Raw genomic sequence first — 20,731 nt, forward strand, 5'->3', positions numbered from 1 at the left:
TCAGAACTAGTAAGTGAGTAGCACCCGCGTAAAAGGTGATTGAATTTTTTTTATCATTGACGTACAATAAACAACTAGACTCACAATCACGCTAACAAAATTTAGAATTTTCGTTCAGTTGTGTTTCGATCGCGCTTTGAATACCCCCGCAACGACAAAGTGTTTGGTAAAAAACACCATGTCCAAACTTCAAAGGATGTAGTATCGTATATCAGGTAAGGGCCCTTTAAATAAACAAAATTGTGAAGTTAACTTGACGTTTTTTTAAGGGAGTTTGGACATGATGGGTGGAAGTGGGTGGTAAAAATGTGAAATTATATACATCTGTCCTTCTCTAACTAATGTAAACTTCTGTAAAATTCTAAAAATCTCGGGAATGATCTAGAAAGTTCTAGAATGTGTGCAACTGATATAATCAATCTAGAAAGTTCGAAAGCTTTCCGGAATGATCTAGAAAGTTCTTCTACTTTAGAAAATGGATCCTTAAATATTTCTCATACCAATATTTCTTTCTTTTACCTGTGCAACGCCGGGTTTCGCTGCTAGTACTCACTAAATACCTCTTAAGGCTTGTCTATTTACAGCTAAGCTAAAAGATATAATTATTATACGCAGCTTACCTATAAGCAGAAAGAGAAGAGAGACGATAAATGTCAGAACGTATCCTCTATAGGGTTCTCCGTGCTTGCCGTAGGGCTTGGAGAAGAATATGAGACCGGGGTAGATGCGGTCGATGCCGAGTGCTTGGATCAGACGCGGCACTGATAGAAGATTTGTTAGTGCTGTCGACAGAGTCGCCGCCCAACATCCAGCGTAAATAAACGGTCCCCACGCAGACATAAGCTGCATCACCTAATACATAAATAAGACAAATTAAAAAATGATGTGGTGTCGTGGGACACCAGGTAGGAACGAAGTTCCTTCGGCTAATGTAGAATCGACACAAATTCTACTCGCTTGTGTATGCGACTGTCGCGCCTGCGCACGTCTCATTTAACGGTTTAATTTCACGCACTTTTCCACGCACTTTTTTTCACGGATTTTTTCTTACGGTTTTACTATCACATTTTTTTCAGTTCGGTCGCGCAGTAAAATCCCTATCCCCTCCAAGCCTGCCGTAAGGAACTTCATTCCAAAAAGTGTGTGTGTCAACTCCGACGCACGACTGGAGTTTACTCCTCAAGAACGATTGTCTTTGAATAGGTACTAAACAAAATATTTGCTTACCTATTTATAGGCATTATTGCTGCAATTTCAAAATTTGGCTAAACAAAACTCCTGCTAAAAAATTCTATAAAAATCAAATAAATCCTTAACGCTCAAAATATGTCAGGAAATGCCCAAACACAACTCCTTTTAAAAGCAGAACTGAAAATTCCAATTTTAAAAGGTCCATCAAGGAAGTTACATTTTGGCACACCCTAATAGGTATATAATACTACATGCGTAAGCTATCACGCAGTATACTGTGAATGCTGGCTACACACAAGTATACACACACACACACACACACACACACACAACTGAAAAGTGAAAGGTGCTCCAGAAATGATGAGTAGGTTTTACTCTCCATATTTGTCTCATACCGGGTGCCTTAAATGAAAATCGATTCTTAAGGAGTAAACTCCAAAAATATAGTATAATATAAACACTGCTTTGTGCCTTTTCTGCTATTTACAACTATCTTCTAGCCCAAAAACTAAATAATAAAACAGATTAAAAAAAAACTAAAAAACACGCTATGATGAAAAGATATGGTAGATAATGGTTGAAATTTAAAATGAATATCAATTACTGACTTATCGACGATAGATGAAAAAATTACATAGATTAACAAAAATCTTATTTTGCAAATTGAAAAATGGAATTATTTTATCAAATTAATGTACTGTCATCGGTCTTTGATAAATAAACGAAGTTTGAACGAAATCTGGCCGTTTGAGTGGGTCAAAATCGTACCCAAATGAGTCGGTTACAAACAAACATACAGGTGAAGCTGTGTGAAAAGTATGTAGATCCAATTGCTTAGATTCTTTTCAAAAATTTGTCCTGTCGTTTTTTTATCCAAAGGGAACAGATGGATAACACATGAATATATATTTATACTCAAAAATATCCAGACTTGTGTGAGTGAACTTATCGAAAATCTTATTGAAAATTTTCATAGCAGTGTAGAGGAAAATAATTCAGTTTATTTTCCCCTCGTTATGTAGCGAATGACCTCACTCACTTCGCCCGTGCGTTCAACTTCGCTTTCGTGCGCACTCGATAACTTGTCGCACGAGTTGCAAAATATACTATTCTAATACTTACGGAATAGCTGTTATGAAGTCCAAATTGACATCCCATAGTAGTGTTGACACAGTTTCTAAGAGCACTGTGGTTCATTACGGTGCCGTTCATCACAACAAGGTCCGTCACGTTTCCACTGGCGTCTCTCAAGGCACCTCCTCCGGAGATCAGCACCATTGCTGCATAACTGATCATGGATATCAACAAGGCCAATAAGGTTCCCTTTGGAATAGCTGATGCAGGGTCCTGAAATTTCACAATTTAATTAAAATCTATGCAGTGTTTTTCAATCTGTAGGTCGCGACTACTAGGGGGGTCGCAAAGCCTTTTTTTATGAAAATAAGGGACGAGACGTTTAGCTGTTGGTAATTGAAACGCCCTGCCCATTACAATGCAGTAATGATTCCGCTCAGGATTCTTGAAAGACCCATAAATTTCTAGCGGCACTACAACTGGGCTCGTCACCTTGAGACATAACTTGTCAGTCTCAATTGCCCAGTAATTTCACTAGCTACGGCGCCCTTAAGACCGAACCACAGTAATGCTTACACATTACTGCTTCACGGCAAAAGTAGGTGCCGTTGTGTTACCCATAATCTAGCCGGCATCCTGTGCATAAGAGCCTGGTAGGTAAAGCCTTACTTGGGGGGTCACCGACAAAAGGAAAATGTCAAGGCAAAAATCACAATTTAGTGAAAAGGACAGACTTGTTAAATTTCAAAAGTCAAATCGTGCTGCTATTTTTGACATTTTAAAATCAAACCATGGTCATAATCCAAGTCTATTTCTCTCTTAAGTTTTAATGTCTACCATTAAAGAGAATCTAAGTTAAAACTGGTATGAAGTGGGGAATGTAACTAATAACTTTAGATCTTCCCTTGTAAGGTCTAGATATTTTTGTTTTCCTTTCATCCAAAACACGTCGACACTTATCATAAAATCATTATGGTAGTAGTCTTTTATAATTAAATTATAAATTATTCTGACTTGAAAAGGGAGGTGCCAGAATATTTAAAGCTGTAATGGGGTCAGTAAATAAGATTGAAAATTACTGATCTATAGAATAGTATATACTTTGTTTACCAAGCAAAAATAAAAGCGATTAAGGAAATAAGAAATAAATGTAGCTGCGAGCTGTTCCTCCTGAAAATGATGATGTGGTATGAAATAAACATGACACTGGACTGAATAATATTAAATTCGCGATACAAAAATAATCGTAGACGGGTGAAAATTTGTAGTTGTATGTAATTTTTAATGCTAAATCATAATAAAATAAAAAAAAAATTTCAAAAACATAAAATATTTGAAGGTCACCCTTAACATTTAGGGGTATGAAAAAGGGCTGGCCGATTTTCAGACTTACCCGATATATACACAAAATTTCATACAAATCTTTGGACAAGAAGGACTTTGGTAAAGAAACCGGGACACGGGAATTTTATATATAAGAAATACACACACACATACATATATACAGACGTATGGATTCCATCGTGGTAATAGTCAGGGAAGATTCGTAGGACCTTAAAACGGCGAGATCTGATGATAACAACTTAAAACAAAATTTTCATGCAGTTATTATAAAACAATGGTCCTAATTTGTTCCCCCGATGTGTAAAGGACAGAAAAATTACTGCGTGAATAATTACACTTTTCATGAAAATAAAACACATGGCGTAATACATGCGGTCCGTCAAATAGATGTATATCAGTAGTGAGTTTACTAGTGGGAGGCTCCTTTGCACAGGATGCCGGCTAGATTATGGGTAAAACAACAGCGCCTATTTCTGCCGTGAAGCAGAACTGTGTAAGCATTACTGAGTTTCGGTCTGAAGGGCATCGTAGCTAGTGTAATTACTGGGCAAATGAGACTTAACATCTTATGTCTCAAGGTGACGAGCGCTGCTGTAATGCCGCTCAGAGTTTTTGGGGATTTTCAAGAATCCTGAGCGGCACTGCATTGTAATGGGCAGGGCGTATCAATTACCATCAGCTGAACGTCCTGCTTGTCTGGTCCCTTATTTGATAAAAAAAGTGATATGTAGATATCATAAAAGAAAGTCCTCCGCTGCGTCCGTCTGTCTGTCTGTTCGCGATAAACTCACAAACTTTTGCACCGATTTTCATGCTGTTTTCACCAAGACATAGCGGTTCTCGAGGAAGGTTTTAGTATATAAATTGGTAAGTTTTTGTAAACATGTACACAAACACAAATAAAATTAGAAAAACAAAATTTTACGGACGATGCGGGACTCGAACCCACGACCTCCGTCGTTCCGTGCTCTAACCAACTAAGGTAACCGTTCGAGTGACGAGTGAGAGTTGAACAAAGCGTACAAGATTTTATGACGATACGTCTGTGAGTAACATACTATATCTATTGTTTCATTTCTCACTAATTAAACAATGATAACAGATTTTCCGATGGTTTTACACTACATTTTTCCCGTTTAAATATAATAGATTGCATAATATATTGAATGCCAAGAAAAAATTAAGAGCAATCAACAATATTAAGAGTACACCTTTTTTTATTTATGCACTTATTAATGTGAAACTTATATGACAACATGTGAAATTATTACGTTCTTAGATAACAAACTAACTACTGCCAGAAAACCGATGAAAACAGGCCAGGCCAGGAAATTACAATTCACGCATCCCAATATAAGTCGATAAGAATGACTTATCGGTTAAATTGGGACAGCTTCACATTGTTGACAGCTATTTACTGACAGTAGAAGGTAGTAATGTAATTGTTTTCTTTCATTTGATTATTATGCTGATATTAATATGTTTTTCTGTGAAAAAGCTTCATCTTCATCATGGTTTCATAATACCGCATATTTGTTTTTTTTATTTAAATATATTTTTTCGAAAGCTGACCAAGTTAAGAGAGTCATCAAATATCGACCTCAGAAAAGTCTGTCCACTTAAAAATTATTGAAGTGAAACTTTTATATCGAAGTATGAGTGAAATTTTATAGCAAATCGTCAAGATTTTCGGTTACGCGCCATTTTATTTAAATCCAAGATGGCCGCCGCGCAAAATTATGATTTCAACATTATAGAATACGCATCCGAGGTTCTCGAGGGTGCAGAGTACGAATTTGGGATCATTTTTAGAAACCAAGATCGCCGCCACGCAAAATTATGAATTCAATAATATATATATCGTATCTGAGGTTGTCGAACGTGCAGAGTACGAATTTGGAATCATTTTTAAAAACCAAGATGGCCGCCGCGCAAATTTATGATTTATGGATATCGTAGCCGAGGTTCTCGAGGGTGCAGATAACGAATTTGGCATAATTTTTTAAATTAATGATGGCCGCCGCGCAAATTTATGATTTCAACAATATTGATATCGTATCCGAGGTTCTCGGAATCGAGTAAGTAGAAAATCTTCACTCCTACCGTTGTATCGTGCAGGTTTAGCGGGTGGCCGCGAGTAATTAGAACATCTTATTATTACTAATGATGACTAAAAACATTCGGTTTAGAGAACAGATTAGAATAATTAATATAAACGAGATTAAAATTGTTTTCCAAAGAAGTTTCACTTCTGACATGTGTACTTTGTACACACAGAATTTTTATTGTTTATGAATGTATTAAAACATTTAGAATAAGTTGGGACAATAGTTTAGCATTCTTATGCGAAGTCGTTAAGTTGTAAACTCTATAATCGAAACCTTTTCACAATTTCAATAGCCTATTTTATTCCATTATATCTAATATAATAGTAAATTTTATGCATATTAGTTACATACATACATTTAAAATTACGTTTTCGTATTCTGAATTTGAACTTGGCAATGTTGGTAAATATGCGCGAAGTTTATAGTAATTTTCAAACAATGAATAGTAATTCATAAGTGTGTCATAACCGAGGTAAGAATGTAACGGACATAACATGACGTAAAGATAACATTATTATCAATGTATGTATGTAAATATGTTATTACTGCCCAAACAACTTTTATAATCGTAAAATTCATAAATTAGATTGGTAAGGCATAAAGGAATAAAAGGCATTTATTTTCTCAAAATTAATTCCTTTAGAATTCTTTTTGATGTCATTTCTAATATACTAGATACTACTACCGCTTCGGAAACAAATGGCGCTTTGAGAGAGAAGAAGCGGCGCAAGAAACTCTCAAAGTATTCTTTTTTTGCGCTCTTTTTAATTAAAATATACAATATTGTACTGCCATTGCTTTGCCTGAACAGTGGCTGGGACTTTATTATTAAAGTGTATACATTTACCCTTAAAGCTATTATGTATCTTATGAAGCCTACTAGAATTAGTCACAAGCAATCCCTTATTTCTAGTGTTATAATAATGAAAATTACTATTAAGAGCAAAAAGGTGACGATTATTGTGAACGTATATCAAATTTTCATAAATGTGTTATAAGTTAAAGTTAAATTGTTGTATTAAAAAGGTTTGAGGGTATTTTATAAAAAGTTGCGTGTAATGTAGTAAGCACATGTATCTGCGCAATTATGCTTTAAAGCAAATACATGTTAATATAGGTCAAATTAGCCTGGACTTGAGCAGTAGGCGCAATTTTCACTATAAACTACAGAGCAATAGCTAGAATCGATTACCTAACTTGGGTTAACACATTCGTTAATTTTCATCACCATGGACCCAGTCGGCGCATACGAATACGTGAGCAGAAGCCTGTATATAAATATTCTACCTGACCTGACAGACGTTGCTCTGTCCATAATAAAAAATAATTTGGAAAATGGTTGACCCTAAAAAATTGAATGTACTAGAGGCTAGTTTATTTGTTAAGAAAAATTCAACTTTTACAACAATTCAACAACTCGGCGGGGCGACTGTTCTTTGTTTCCATCGCGTGATCCTACTAGACTTCGAGTACCCCACATTAGTACCACTTTGTACCAAAAAAACTGTCATGCTATGTGTGTAAAAATATTTAATAAATTACCAAAAGAAATAAGAGAGGAGACAGTATTAAATAGATTTAAATTTAAATTATTAACACTATTAAAGATATTGTTTTTACTCAATACACAAAGTGGTAACTGGCACCAATTAATGTCACTGCTTGTGGCGGCGACATGGGACGGGTCGACCCCTTCCCTAAAATATGGTTGAGGGAAGCGATGGCTGGCTCATGCGTCATGCTCGTGAACGGGCGCTGCTTGTCGTAGCGGGGTGATCCTGTTGCCGGGGACTCGGTTTCAGATTCTTAAAAGTTATTGTGTATTTATATATGTATGGATATATACATGTTTATTTATTTATAATCGCTTATAAAATGCTCACAGAATACCTTTATTGATTTATGGTGTATGTGGATGATGCAGCTACTGTACTCAATAACTTTTGTATTAATTTACATTTATTTTTTTGACTTACTCGTGTAAGACATTGACTATTTGACGTTTGAGTAGGTTTGTTGTATCATTTTACATTTTACATATTATATTGTAATTGAAATGATCTGTAAATCTTGATATAAAAGAGTGGCAATGAGTTTCTTGCTACTTCTTCTCATTAGCTCAACCCTTTACGAAGTAGCGCTAGATTCAATAAGAAAAATATTTTATTTTTTTTGACATTCATAAGTGTCATTTTCGTGACCTACTTGAATAAACTGATTTTGATTGATTGATTGATTGATTGATTGATTGATTGATTGATTGATTGAATACTATTTTTACCAATAACACTATATTTTTTTGTAATTATTTTTACTACATTATCTCTTAGCATTTTATTAATTATTGTAACTGTGTATTGTAGGGTATTTTAGTAGGCTTTACGTTGGTCAAATTAAATGTAGCAGTAATTGTTGATTGTGTTGGGTTTATAATATTGTGAAGCGAAACCACAAAAATATTTGCATGTCTATCAAGACAAAACATATGCCTGCTCTTAAATTTGTAACAACTTTACTTGTGAATGTTTCTGGCAAATCAAGATCTTTGACTTTGACTTTGAAAGGCCATCCTTGCAACATCCGGTAATTCCATACACAAACGCTTTGAATTGTATTTATGTCTATTTTGAGCTCTTTGATCTCATATAGCTGTTCTATATTTTTGTCAGGTAAAAGTTTAATAAAACACAATTTATTGAATTTTCAAACGGCAATAAAATTTTAAATGAATGAACCGATTTTCACGCCATTCTACGCAGTATTTTGAGCCAAAGAATCTTCGAGTTTCAATTGATCGAACCCGGAATTTCGAGGTTATTCCGAAATTCCGTAGTTCTATGAGATTACTTAAAAATACAAGTCCGAATCGGTCCGAAAATGTTTTCAAAATCTATGTTTGGTCAAGCCCTTTTATATGGTGCCGCGATGAAATCGTTCAAGCCGTTCAAGAGTTATAAGAGGTTTACATAGATCCATACATACACTCACACACACACACACACATACATACAGACGTAGGGACACCATCGCGGGAATAGTCAGGGAAGCTTCTTAGGACCCTAAAACGTCGAGTTTGATAAAAACTCGATTTTCGAAAAACGGGGTAAAACCAATAACATCCCGAATTTTCGAAAATGTTCAATTTTCTCAGCGGGAAGTTAAAAACTCTTGCGGGTGGAATTTTGTAAGTACCGTTCTTATCTGACCTCTACACGGCGATAGGAATATTCCTACCAAATTTCAAGTCTCTACGCCTAATTGTTCCAGAGATGAGTCAATGCTGTTACTATTGTTTTGGTAAATCTAAAAATACATTCACTAGAACAAAATGACAGCAATATTGATAGAGTTTAACGAATTGATTCAATACAAGAGAACAACTTCTTAAATTAAAGGGTTAATCAAATTGACACCGCTGATTGGCGAAGTGTATACATTTGAAGCTGTCTGCTGTCATAAATTAAAATTTGCAGGCAACGAACTAATGTTCTTAATAACTACTTACAAAATGAATTGTATTCCAGCGTCTCGCCTCGACTCTGTGCAAATTTCCTTTCGACGATAGAACTAACAGCTGTTGCGGATTTTGTAAGAAAAACAATACTTTAGCAGTAGTATTCTTCATGGTCGATACGCTCTCGACACAGCAGCCGTGATTCTCAAAAAGTTTCAATAGGAGCAGATGTAATGGGCCTCACAATTTCTCGCCATCTCTCTCTGTTAGAGGTCATTCGAGTGCACTCATGCCGCCCACAGCAGATTTGATCTGATCGTACCATCGTATAAGTGACCCTCCATGCCGTCCAATGCCTTCCACTTTACCCTGAACGATAAGGCGTTGTATGGACTGGCTGCGTTGTCTCGAAACATGTCCAAAGAAAGCGAGTATTTTTTTAAAATGACAATAAGGGACGAGTCATTGATACACCCTACCCAATACAATGCAGTGTCGCTCAGGATTCTTGAAAAACACAAAAGTTCTGAGCGGAACTACAATTGCGCTCGTCACCTTGAGACATAAAGGCAAAAAAGGCATTAATTTTCTCAAAATTGATTCCTTTAGAATTCTTTTTGATGTCATTTCTAATATACCAAATACTACTACCACTTCGGAAAAAAATGGCGCTCTGAGAGTGAAGAAGCGGCGCAAGAAACTCTCCCTTCTTTCTTCTTTTTTTTTTCGCTCTTTTTAATAAAAATATACAATATTGTACTGTCATTGCTATTGCTATAAATTAATCATAATCTAGTTTCAGGCTGTCCGATCACTTAGATATTCAGCTGTGGAGTATTAGGATTTACGGATTTACCATTTTTTAATAAAACATTTAAATTTATTTATAGATAAAAGCTTTACCCTTAAAGCTATCTAGTATCTTATGTCTCATAAGATGTTAAGTCTCATTTGCCCAATAATTGCACTAGCTACGTCGCTTTTCAGACCGAAACACAGTAATGTTTACACATTACTGCTTACGGCAGAAATAGGCGCCGTGGTGGTACCCATTATCTAGCCGGCTTTATGTGCAAACGAGCCTCCCACTGGTATGGAGTATGCGAGACTGCAATGTGAAAGAGAAACGCTGTTTGATTTTTGATTCCTGCAGTATCGAAACGTTCGTCCGATAGTCTTTCCACGACACATGAAGCATCATCCTCCAGCATCATATTTCTAGACAGTCTATCTTCTTCTTTTCAACCTCTCGCAATGTCTACGTTTCAGCGGAATATAAAAATATGGGTAACATTAGCGTTCGCATAAACCTGGTCTTAGTGGCTTTTGTAATGTTCCTGTCTCTCCATATTTTAGTCATTTTCTCCTCTGCAATTCTTGTTAGAGCCATACGCCTCTTTATTTTCTCAATTGTTGTACCCACCATTGTTCGAGATCAATATTCCAAGATTCTAACGAAAATATTTCCTTGACAACGATTTAAATGATCAATTAACAGATGTAGAAAGACAAATGGCTGAGATGATTGCATTATTAATATCATCTATAACCCCACAAAAGAATAGCTCCTTTAAATTAGCAAATTGTATTGCAAAAATAAAAGATAAAATGTCAAGAATCTAATCAGACAGTCAGAAAGTCTCTCAAAGAAAAATTAAAAGAAATAAATATTATGACTGTTCATTGTCAGTACATTTATGAAAATTTATAATACGTTTACAAAAATCTTCACCTTTTTGCTCTTAATAGTGATTTTCATTATTATAACACTAGAAATAAGGGATTGCTTGTAACTAATTCTAGTAGGCTTCATAAGATACATAATAGCTTTAGGGGTAAATGTATACACTTCTATAATAAAGTCCCAGCCACTGTTCAGGCATTATCTATAAATAAATTTAAATGTTTGATAAAAATGGCTTTGTCGTAAATCCTATTACTCCACTGCTGAATATCTAAATGATCGGACAGCCTGGGACTAGATTGTGATTATTTTATAGCGATAGAAATGACTGTACAATATTGTATATTTTTAATGAAAAGAGCGCAAAAAAAGAATGCTGGGAGAGTTTCTTGCGCCGCTTCTTCTCTCTCAGAGCGCCATTTGTTTCCGAAGCGGTAGTAGTATCTAGTAGTTATTAGAAATGACATCAACAGAATTCTAAAGGAATCAATTTTGATAAAATAAATGACTTTTATGCCTTTTTATGCCTTAATATTTTGAAGGTGCCTATGTCGTATCGTCCCAGAAACACCGTAGGAAGGACACATCCAGATGGTGGGGATGATATCCTAATTTGTGGCGTGTCGTGCGAAGGTGGAATTCGGCGGCAGGAATCAACCATCCAGGTGACGCATCAAATGAAATTTGTGGCTCCATCTACAGGATCTACTTTACAGTCGATAACCTGCTCAATCCTAATAATTGCATATTAGGAAATTGACTTGAGATGTCGCTCTTATAAATCTAAACAATGTACTACTGAACTATTGTGAAGCTATAACTTCCTTATAGAAATATGAACAGGAACAACTTAACTACGACTTTTTTGACACAATTATCGTAAAGTTTGTGACCTTTAAATCTCCCAAGGTCAAGTAATAGCCTCACTTCATCTTTGTTTATCTAAGTAAACAATTTTCCTTGTTCTTAAAAATGTATTTATTATTTTGTCAAATTTAGGAGGTGTCTACTAAATGGTGGTAAAATATCACGTGTTTTTGAAGACATAATATTATAATAACATGAGCGGATATTAAGTAAGTGTTGTTCGCGGCTTCGAACTATTGAAAACCTTTTTGAGAAAATGATAAGTGAAAACATTTGAAACTTGTAACAAAAAATACTTTTTAATAAAGTCAAAAGTCAAATAAACTTTATTCAAATATTCCTAAACTAAGCATTTCTGAATCGTCACTATAAATATTTCTTATAAATTACCGAATTTACCATATGTTCGTAAAAAGTTGAGCTCGTGAGAAGAACATATAAGAAACTCAACGGCCACTCTTTTCAATCAAATAGAGTATTTTACAATGGCTGTAATATACATAACAAATTTGTTTGTAAGGTGCTGCATCCAATATGTGAGTTGTGTTTGAATAATATAAATTATTTCATGAAAAAGAATAAAGAATTAAATGCATAAATATAATATTCGTATATTGGATGCATCAACCTTTAAAGCTTGAACTCATTGTTTGTGTAAGGATGCTTTGTGAACACGATGGTCGTGATTACTGTCACAATTAGTAATTGCATCCAACAAATACAATGATCCATTATCAACTATAACAAGTCGACCTGGCACCACAAGCAGCACCCGTTCACGAGTTGACATGGACCAGCTATCGTTCCTCTTGCACAATAGTAATACTTAGCTAAATAATCCCGTAGTCCCGAAAGGATTTTTATTTCTCAGCAATCACAGTAAGTATAGACCCCAATTGAATATATTTTTGAGAAGATTTTAATGAGATTAACTTAAAATCGTTCGGGTTTCTAGGTTCAAACATTTCCCTTCGAGTAACATTGAAATTGTTCACTAGAAGGTGACAACAATAGTCATTTTTAAACAAATTGGTTTGTTTAAAGCCAGGCATTCATACACGGGCAGGATACACACTAGAGACGAGCGGATCACTAGTATAAGATATTGGTAATATGGTCTTACAGCGAACTTCCTCAAAGATCTCCACGATGGGCCTCTGCTGCCCTCATTCAACCTATTTCTGTGATCTTGACCAGATCGTCGGTCCATCTTGTGGGGGGCAACCAATACTAAGCCTTCCGGTCGCAATTGGAGGACTTTACTGCCCCAACAGCCATCTGTCCGTCGAGCTATGTGCCCTGCCCACTGTCACTTGAGTTCCGCAATCATTTGGGCTATGTCGGTGACTACAGATCTCTTTTCTGATTTGATTTTGCAGCGAAACTCCACTCCCTTTCCTATTTTGTCTGAGGGACCATGAGCTTTCTCATCAAGCCCATAAATAGCGGCCACGTCTATGTTCTTTCAGTCATCACTGGCAACATACACTGGTTAAAAATATTTGGACACTGTGGTATACATATGAGGTTGATATTAGTAGTAAGGAAGGTATTCCTAAATAGAATTATAATAAATATAAACGCTTAGAATAAAACGTAAAATGGGACGAGATGAGAACCATTTCATTTCTTCATTTTTTTTAATCTGTTATGTGTTTTTCTTAATTTTGTCACTACGATTTTTACAAAGAATGTTTAGTAAAATTTCCATATGCAACTAAACTAACTTTACCACGGTATATAACATTACGTATTAAGATAAGTTCTGGTTCTAATCGCCCGGAAAAATTACGAATGAGATCACAAACACAGCCATCGTACAAAGACTGTATGTTATCCAACCGCCGATCATATAAGCCCATGAATATTATTAGGTCATACCAACGATGCATGCTACGCCACAGGTCGTTTCAATGTCATATAACTATTTTTAAAAAAGAGGCCAAGTGCGAGTCGGGTTCGCCACTGAAGGGTTCCGAACCAGCAAGTAACATAAAATAAAAGTTATATAGAAAAGGAAATTATATAAAATTATTTAAATAGAAAAGGTAAAAAATCTTTGTTCTAAATCAAGAAGCAAATGACCTGTCGTTATTTATACATTAAAAAAAAACTACTTCCTAGATCTCGTTTAAACCAATTTTAGGTGGAAGGTTGCATGGTAATGTACATAATATATTTTTTATCATTCTCATTTTAAAAGTTACAGGGGGGGGACACATTTTACCACTTTGGAATTGTCTCTTGCGCAATCTTTTGAAGACCTTTCCATAGATACACGTATGGGTTTGATGAAAAAAACTTTTTGACTAAGTATGGGGAACCCCCAAAATTTATTGTTTTTATTTCTATTTTTGTGTGAAAATTTTAATGCTGTTAACAGAATACATCTACTTACCAAGTATCAACAGTATAGTTCTTATAGTTTTGGAAAAAAGTGGCTGTGACATACACGGACAGACAGACAGACATGAGGAATCTATAAATATAATTTTTATTATTGGAACATAATATCTATCTATAAGGGTTCCTCTTTTAGCGTTTCTGTGTTGGAAATACTGCCCATATTCTGCCATCTATTAGTAAATACAGCACGTGCTAATGTGTATGAATGACAAACATTGACGGTATACCGAGAACTGCTTCGTTTCATTAGTTAATTTCAGCCACTGACGTCATCACAGTTCGACCAATCGTCAACCAGAGCTTTTGATTGCCCCGTATTTAGGTATCAATTTCCTGCTGCCGTAAATTACGCGACATATATTCCTAAGAATTAGGTATATCCCGGCAATTTATCCACCGCAAACAAGAATCCGCTAGGTTTAATTTTGAATCGATCTTCCTGTAGGCACAAGCAATCAAAAGAAAGCCCTTTAGTACTTTATCACAGCCACATTATATTGTGTATTAACAAAATAGAGTATATTGAAATGTGTGATAGATCTTTGGACATTGGTTGTGAGAGGCTCTTATAGTCCATATATCTATACATATAAATAAAATTGGAGTGTCTGTTTGTAATATTGAAATAACATTTATATGAAAATAGATACGGTAAATAAACCAAAATAACATTTTTTATAATTTTTGTCTGTCTGTCTGTTCCGGCTAATCTCGGAAATGGCTAGACAGATTTTGACGGCACTTTTATTGGCAGGTAGCTGATGTAATAAGGAGTAACTTAGGCTAACGTTTATTTTAGAAAAAATCTTTTATTGATTGCAATGTCCAAAAACGGTCTAAGTCTAAAAATAATTTATATGGCGAAACAACGTTTGCCGGGTTAGCTAGTATATATATAGTGAAAATGGTCATTGTTTGAGGCTCTTTCACGCCTAAACGACTGATTGTATCGACATGAAACTACCACCATTCGATGCGAAATTTATCCTAGATGGTTTAGGGCTACTAATTTTCCCAATTACAATGTTCCTTTGAAGCGGGCGGGAACGGCTAGTTTATAAATAAACGTGAAGTTTATAAATAAAAGTGAAACGTTAACTGACATAGATACGGCGAGATTAGTATACTTTAGTTATTTTCATAGTATTATATCCTATGGTATATTGTTATGGGGCAGTGCGGCCGATATTAATACTATCTTTGTGCTGCAGAAGAGGGCTATTCGCGCGATTTATAACCTAGGTCCTAAAGAATCATTAAGAAAAAAATTTAAAGAAATAAACATTTTGACTGTTGCTTCTCAATACATTTTTGATAATGTTTTGTATAGAAAATTTATTGAATTAGGCGTTACTTTGCGGAAATCCATAATTATACAAATGATCTAGGTTTTCTTTAGTGTTAATTCCGCCAATATTTGTTTTTAAAACAATTCGACACGTGTTTCGCCTCTACACGAGGCATACACAGGACGTGTTGTCTCGCCAAAATCTGGCACCAGACTGAATCAAATGAGCCGGAAGCCGCTCTTTTATACCCTCGTCCCATGAAATGACGCGCTGTGATTGGTCGGCTGTTGTGACGTATTACCCCCGGAAGAGACACGTAACAAAGGTGATGGGACTAAATTAGTTTGTTCATTCAACAATGTAGACATGTTATTTTTGTGTTTTATTATTTCTAATTGCTCTAACACATTTAAGCGAAATCCTTTTTCACATATATGTAAAATATTAAAATTATTATTGTTTCCGAGTGAGTGACCTGTATCAATTAAATGTTTCGCGAAGTGTGATTTTTCGGGGTGATTATTCCTAAATGTGGCAATATTAATCTAATTTCGAAATTTCGACCTGTTTGACCTATATATACCCCGTTACAACTGTCACAACTTAGTTTATAAACGCCGGATTTTTCGGAATTATTTAATTACATATTCGACTGACATTGTGATTCGTTCGGAAGGACACATTAATATTGTTTTTCCTAAATATTTCAGCTATTTTATCCGATATTGGACCAATATATGTCAAACTACCCACATATTTGGTATTTGATTGTGGTGGGACGGGATAAAGTTCTGAATTAATTATATGTTTTTGTTTATTTTTAATAAATTTGTTCACTAACTGTTTTGTATAGCCATTGGAAACCGCGATTTGGTATATTATATTAAGTTCTTTCGCGAAGCTGTCACGGGACAGTGGGACTGTCATTAATCTGTGAACATAGCAGCGGAAGGCCGCTAGTTTATGTTATACCTACTACTCGGTTGGGTCGAGTTAGTAAGTCGTTTGTTGGGCGATGTATATGCTTCTACAATATGATCCCAGAAAATGTACAAAACAAATGTGTTACGAAATTTAAAAGAATTGTTAAAAAACAATTGTGTGGGAAAGGTTATTATAACATAAACGATTTTCTTAATGACACCACGGACTGGGAATAAAGCGAACACCCTCAGGCTCTTTAATTATAAATGTTTATTGTACGATATTACATTGTAATCCATATTTTATATTAAAAAAAAAGCCCGCTGAGTTTCTTGCGCCCATTTTTCTCAGGTCTGAGGCAGTCTCTTTTGAATGAGTGGTAGATTTTGACGAAGTGATTTTAAATCCTATTTTGAATAAAAATATTTGAATTTGAAGAATGTTTCTTATAAGCTGGTTACAGTTTTTTTCTTAATGTAATTAACTGTTTCCATTTTAATTGTTGTTAAAGATATTCGTCTTGTTATTTTAATTGTATTCGTTTTTTTGGTTCTATTTTTTTTCTTTTTGTGTATTTTATTAGTACTGCTAAGTAGTAATAGTGCAGTTTAAAACGCTGTTTTTTTTAATATTAAATAGCGAATGATGTATTTTCCCGTAATTGGTAATATATAAAAATATAAATTAGATATATATTGTAAATGTATAATATGTATAAAGATGGAGATACATATGAATAAATATTTAAAATTCCAAAATATGGTCTTAGAGAAAATGTTTAGTTGTGTATGAACAAGACAATCAAATATCCATGACACATTTTTTTTTTATGCAATAGGAGGACAAACGAGCGTACGGGTAACCTGGTGTTTGGTTGCCGGCCTTTAAGGAAGGTGTACGCGCATACATACATACATCCATCTTTTTTTATTTTTTTTTACACACAAAAAAGTAATTTACAATTTACCTCAATTTAAGTACAAATATAAACCCATTCGGATTTTACCGTGTACTACACTCGTCGCATGTTATAAATAACTAAGAGAAAACTAAAGTATACTAAATGACATAATATCAGTACTTCAAACTAATTACAATATGACTTCAAAGCATTAATAACATGAAACACTTATTCTAATTTTTATACATACCTTAAGATCACCAGAAATGTTGGCACCAGCTTGTATCCCGGTCACGGACGGGAAGAATATGGCAAAAACAGTGAAGAAGTCCTGATCTAATTTCTCGCTGTACCGGAAATCCGGATTGAAATTCTCCACAAACGTAGTTGCTGCCAAAAGATGATTCATTGAGAGTACGAAATAAATTACTTTGATGAATTTCTGATAAATATGATGATTTGTTCTAAATATATTTGATTGTATTATTGATGATGCTATTTCCATTCAATTTGTTGTGTTTTTAAAGTGATAACCCACACTTCTAGGATTAATACACAAATAAAAAAATTAAAAACAAAATTTTGTGAACGATGTGGGACTCGAACCAACGAACTCTGGCGTTCCGTGCCATTTTTCATTGTATTTATTAGTTAAAGTTAAAAAAAAATAACAATTTTCGTAAAATGTCTTATAGAATCTACTTAACATGAGATTTGACGATTCGATTCTTGAAAAACCCAAAAATTCTGTGCGGCACTTGACAATACAATCGTCACCTTGAGGCATAAGATGTTAAGTCTCATTTGCCCAGGAATTACACTAGCCCTTCATACCGAAACACAATAACGCTTACACATTACTGCTTCACGGCAGAAAAGGCACCGTTGTGTTACCCATAATCTAACCGGCATCATGTGCCAAGAAGCTCAGCGGGCTTCTTTTTTTCTATATTTTTTCTATGAAATACCTTATCAATCTTAATATTTCAAACTAAGTCATTTCTAATAAACTTGTCATCATATATTTTTTTTAAACCATTTATTCTTGGTTACATCAACACAGTCATCATTTAAGGTATTATTTCTAAGTGACATTCGTAGAAACAATAGTTTTAATCATCATAAACAGCGGACGCTAATAGTTATTACAATGGGGTATTCTCTCATGAAACCAAATTAGCATCTCTGTGATAAATAATAAATAAAGACCAGTGGCATATTAATAAATAAACGTTAGCCTCAGTAATTTCATTTAATAAGCAGTTTACGCAGTATATACCTACTCATGAGAAGAAAACCTCTTTTCTTTGTATGTTCATAAGTACATTGAGGAATTTTCTAGAAACTGTGACATTCATAATGTTAACACAGGGAACAAACATAAACTTGTGCCTACGACTCGGTTGGGTCGAGTTAGTAAGTCTTTTGTTTGGCGATGTATATGCTTCTACAATATGATCCCAGAAAATGTATGAAACAAATGTGTTACAAAATTTAAAAGAATTGTTAAAAACATAAACGATTTTCAGGAAAGGAAGCTGACAATCGAAAGACAACAATTTACCAGTGGGAGGCTCCTTTGCACAGGATGCCGGCTAGATTATGGGTACCACAACGTCGCCCTTTTTCTGCCGTGAAGCAGTAATGTGTAAGCATTACTGTGTTTCGGTCTGAAAGGCGCCGTAGCTAGTGAAATTACTGGGCAAATGAGACTTAACATCTTATGTCTCAAGGTGACGAGCGCAGTTGTAGTTGCGCTCAGAATTTTTGGGGTTTTTCAATAATCCTGAGCGGCACTGCATTGTAATGGGCAGGGCGTATCAATTACCATCAGCTGAACGTCCTGCTCGTCACGTCCCTTATTTTCATTAAAAAACAAATGTGTTACAAAATTTAAAAGAATTGTTAAAAACATAAACGATTTTCTTTATGACACCACGGACTGGGAATGAACCTCAGGCTCTTTAATTATAAATGTTTATTGTACGATATCACATTGTTATCCATACTTTTATATAAAAAAAATCCCGCTGAGTTTGTTGCGCCAATTCTTCTCAGGTCTGAGGCAGTTTCTTTTGAATGGGTGGTAGTTTTTGACGTTCAATAAGTGATTTTAAATCCTATTTTGAATAAAAACATTTGAATTTGAATTATTTTTGCCTTAAAGCTTATATACTCATATATGTCATATTTAAAACGGCACATGAAAACCTAAACAGTTTTAAAGTTTAAAGTGTTTTCTAGTGTCAGTAAGTGACCTTATAAAGCAGTACAGTAATAACTGTGCCGAAAGTCTCACGGCTATGCCACATTGAGGAGAAGTACCTTAAATATTGCAGATGTAATATTTAACTTAAAGAATTCTTAATTTAAATTAAAAAAAAAAATAAAACTCCATTCATAGATTTTCAAATAATTGCCTGATTGAACGAGGAATCGAACAAAATAATTTCAACAACTGAAGTCTATACGGCAATATCTTTACATTTTTGACTGAACAAAGTTATACAAAAAATATTTAAATAAAACACTTTTAAAGCGTAAAATTAAAACGCGTGTAATTGTAACGGTTTTAGATTAGATGTTTGCGTAAAAGTTACATTTTTATTTTAGTTAACCCGAAGTTTCATGAACATTCCAGATCTCGTTTTCAGTGGGACTGCGAGATAGAAACTCGCGTTAATCAAAGAAAATACTACATAAAAATATGTTAAAATTAATAGTCTTCCTTTTTTTCTGATGCTGCGTTATGGAAGCGGTAAACAGGTCTTATAATTGTCTTATAATGAAGCCTTTCGATCGAAATGACAAAGCTACAGGGTATTTTTTTCTCGTGTGGGTTATATTCATATTTCAATCTGGCAATTATTTTAAATTCTAAAAACGTAGTTAAAATTATCTATTTAAATTAAAGTAAAGTCTCATTTCAGTAAAATGTTATGCAATAATTAAAGTACTCACCTCCATGGGGCATAGCCGTGCGACACCCTGTATATTATCAATGCAAACAATTCAGCCAACTAACTGAGGTGAGCGGGCGCGGGTTACTGATCGCCTATTGGTCAGGTAATGATCGCATCATATCGTCGAAATGCTACTGGCTTTTTGTAATATTCGTTTATTATTATACGTTGAGATATTATACGTTTATGAGTTATAAGATCAATGAGTACAGTTTTGGATTAACTTTAGAATATCTAGAAAATGCCTGGTCCGTGTACATATTACGGCGAAGGACCGCGAAAGGAAGCTGACGATCGAAAGATAACAATTTACCAGTGGGAGGCTCCTTTGCGCAGGATGCCGGCTAGATTATGGGTACCACAATGTCGCCTATTTCTGCCGTGAAGCAGTAATGTGTAAGCATTACTGTGTGTCGGTCTGAAGGGCGCCGTGAAATTACTGGGCAAATGAGACTTAACATCTTATGTCTCAAGGTGACGAGCGCATTTGTAGTGCTGCTCAGAATTTTTGGGGTTTTTCAATAAT

General features: G+C 34.8%; 1 protein-coding gene across 2 annotated transcripts in view; it reads right to left on the reverse strand.

Annotated features, from left to right (window-relative positions):
* LOC126980138 (bumetanide-sensitive sodium-(potassium)-chloride cotransporter) overlaps window positions 1-20,731 on the reverse strand; it is a 104,005-nt gene that overhangs the window by 25,455 nt on the left and 57,819 nt on the right. For both annotated transcript variants that reach the window (XM_050829713.1, XM_050829714.1), the window contains exons 8-10: window positions 17,493-17,632; window positions 2,314-2,538; window positions 621-852 (exon numbers count right to left, since the gene is read on the reverse strand). In XM_050829713.1, the coding sequence (XP_050685670.1) occupies window positions 621-852; window positions 2,314-2,538; window positions 17,493-17,632 (597 nt within the window). The remainder of the gene's footprint in view (window positions 1-620; window positions 853-2,313; window positions 2,539-17,492; window positions 17,633-20,731) is intronic.

This window comes from Leptidea sinapis, chromosome 5 (assembly GCF_905404315.1).
Source record: "Leptidea sinapis chromosome 5, ilLepSina1.1, whole genome shotgun sequence".
In the NCBI taxonomy this organism is placed as follows: Eukaryota; Metazoa; Arthropoda; class Insecta; order Lepidoptera; family Pieridae; genus Leptidea; species Leptidea sinapis.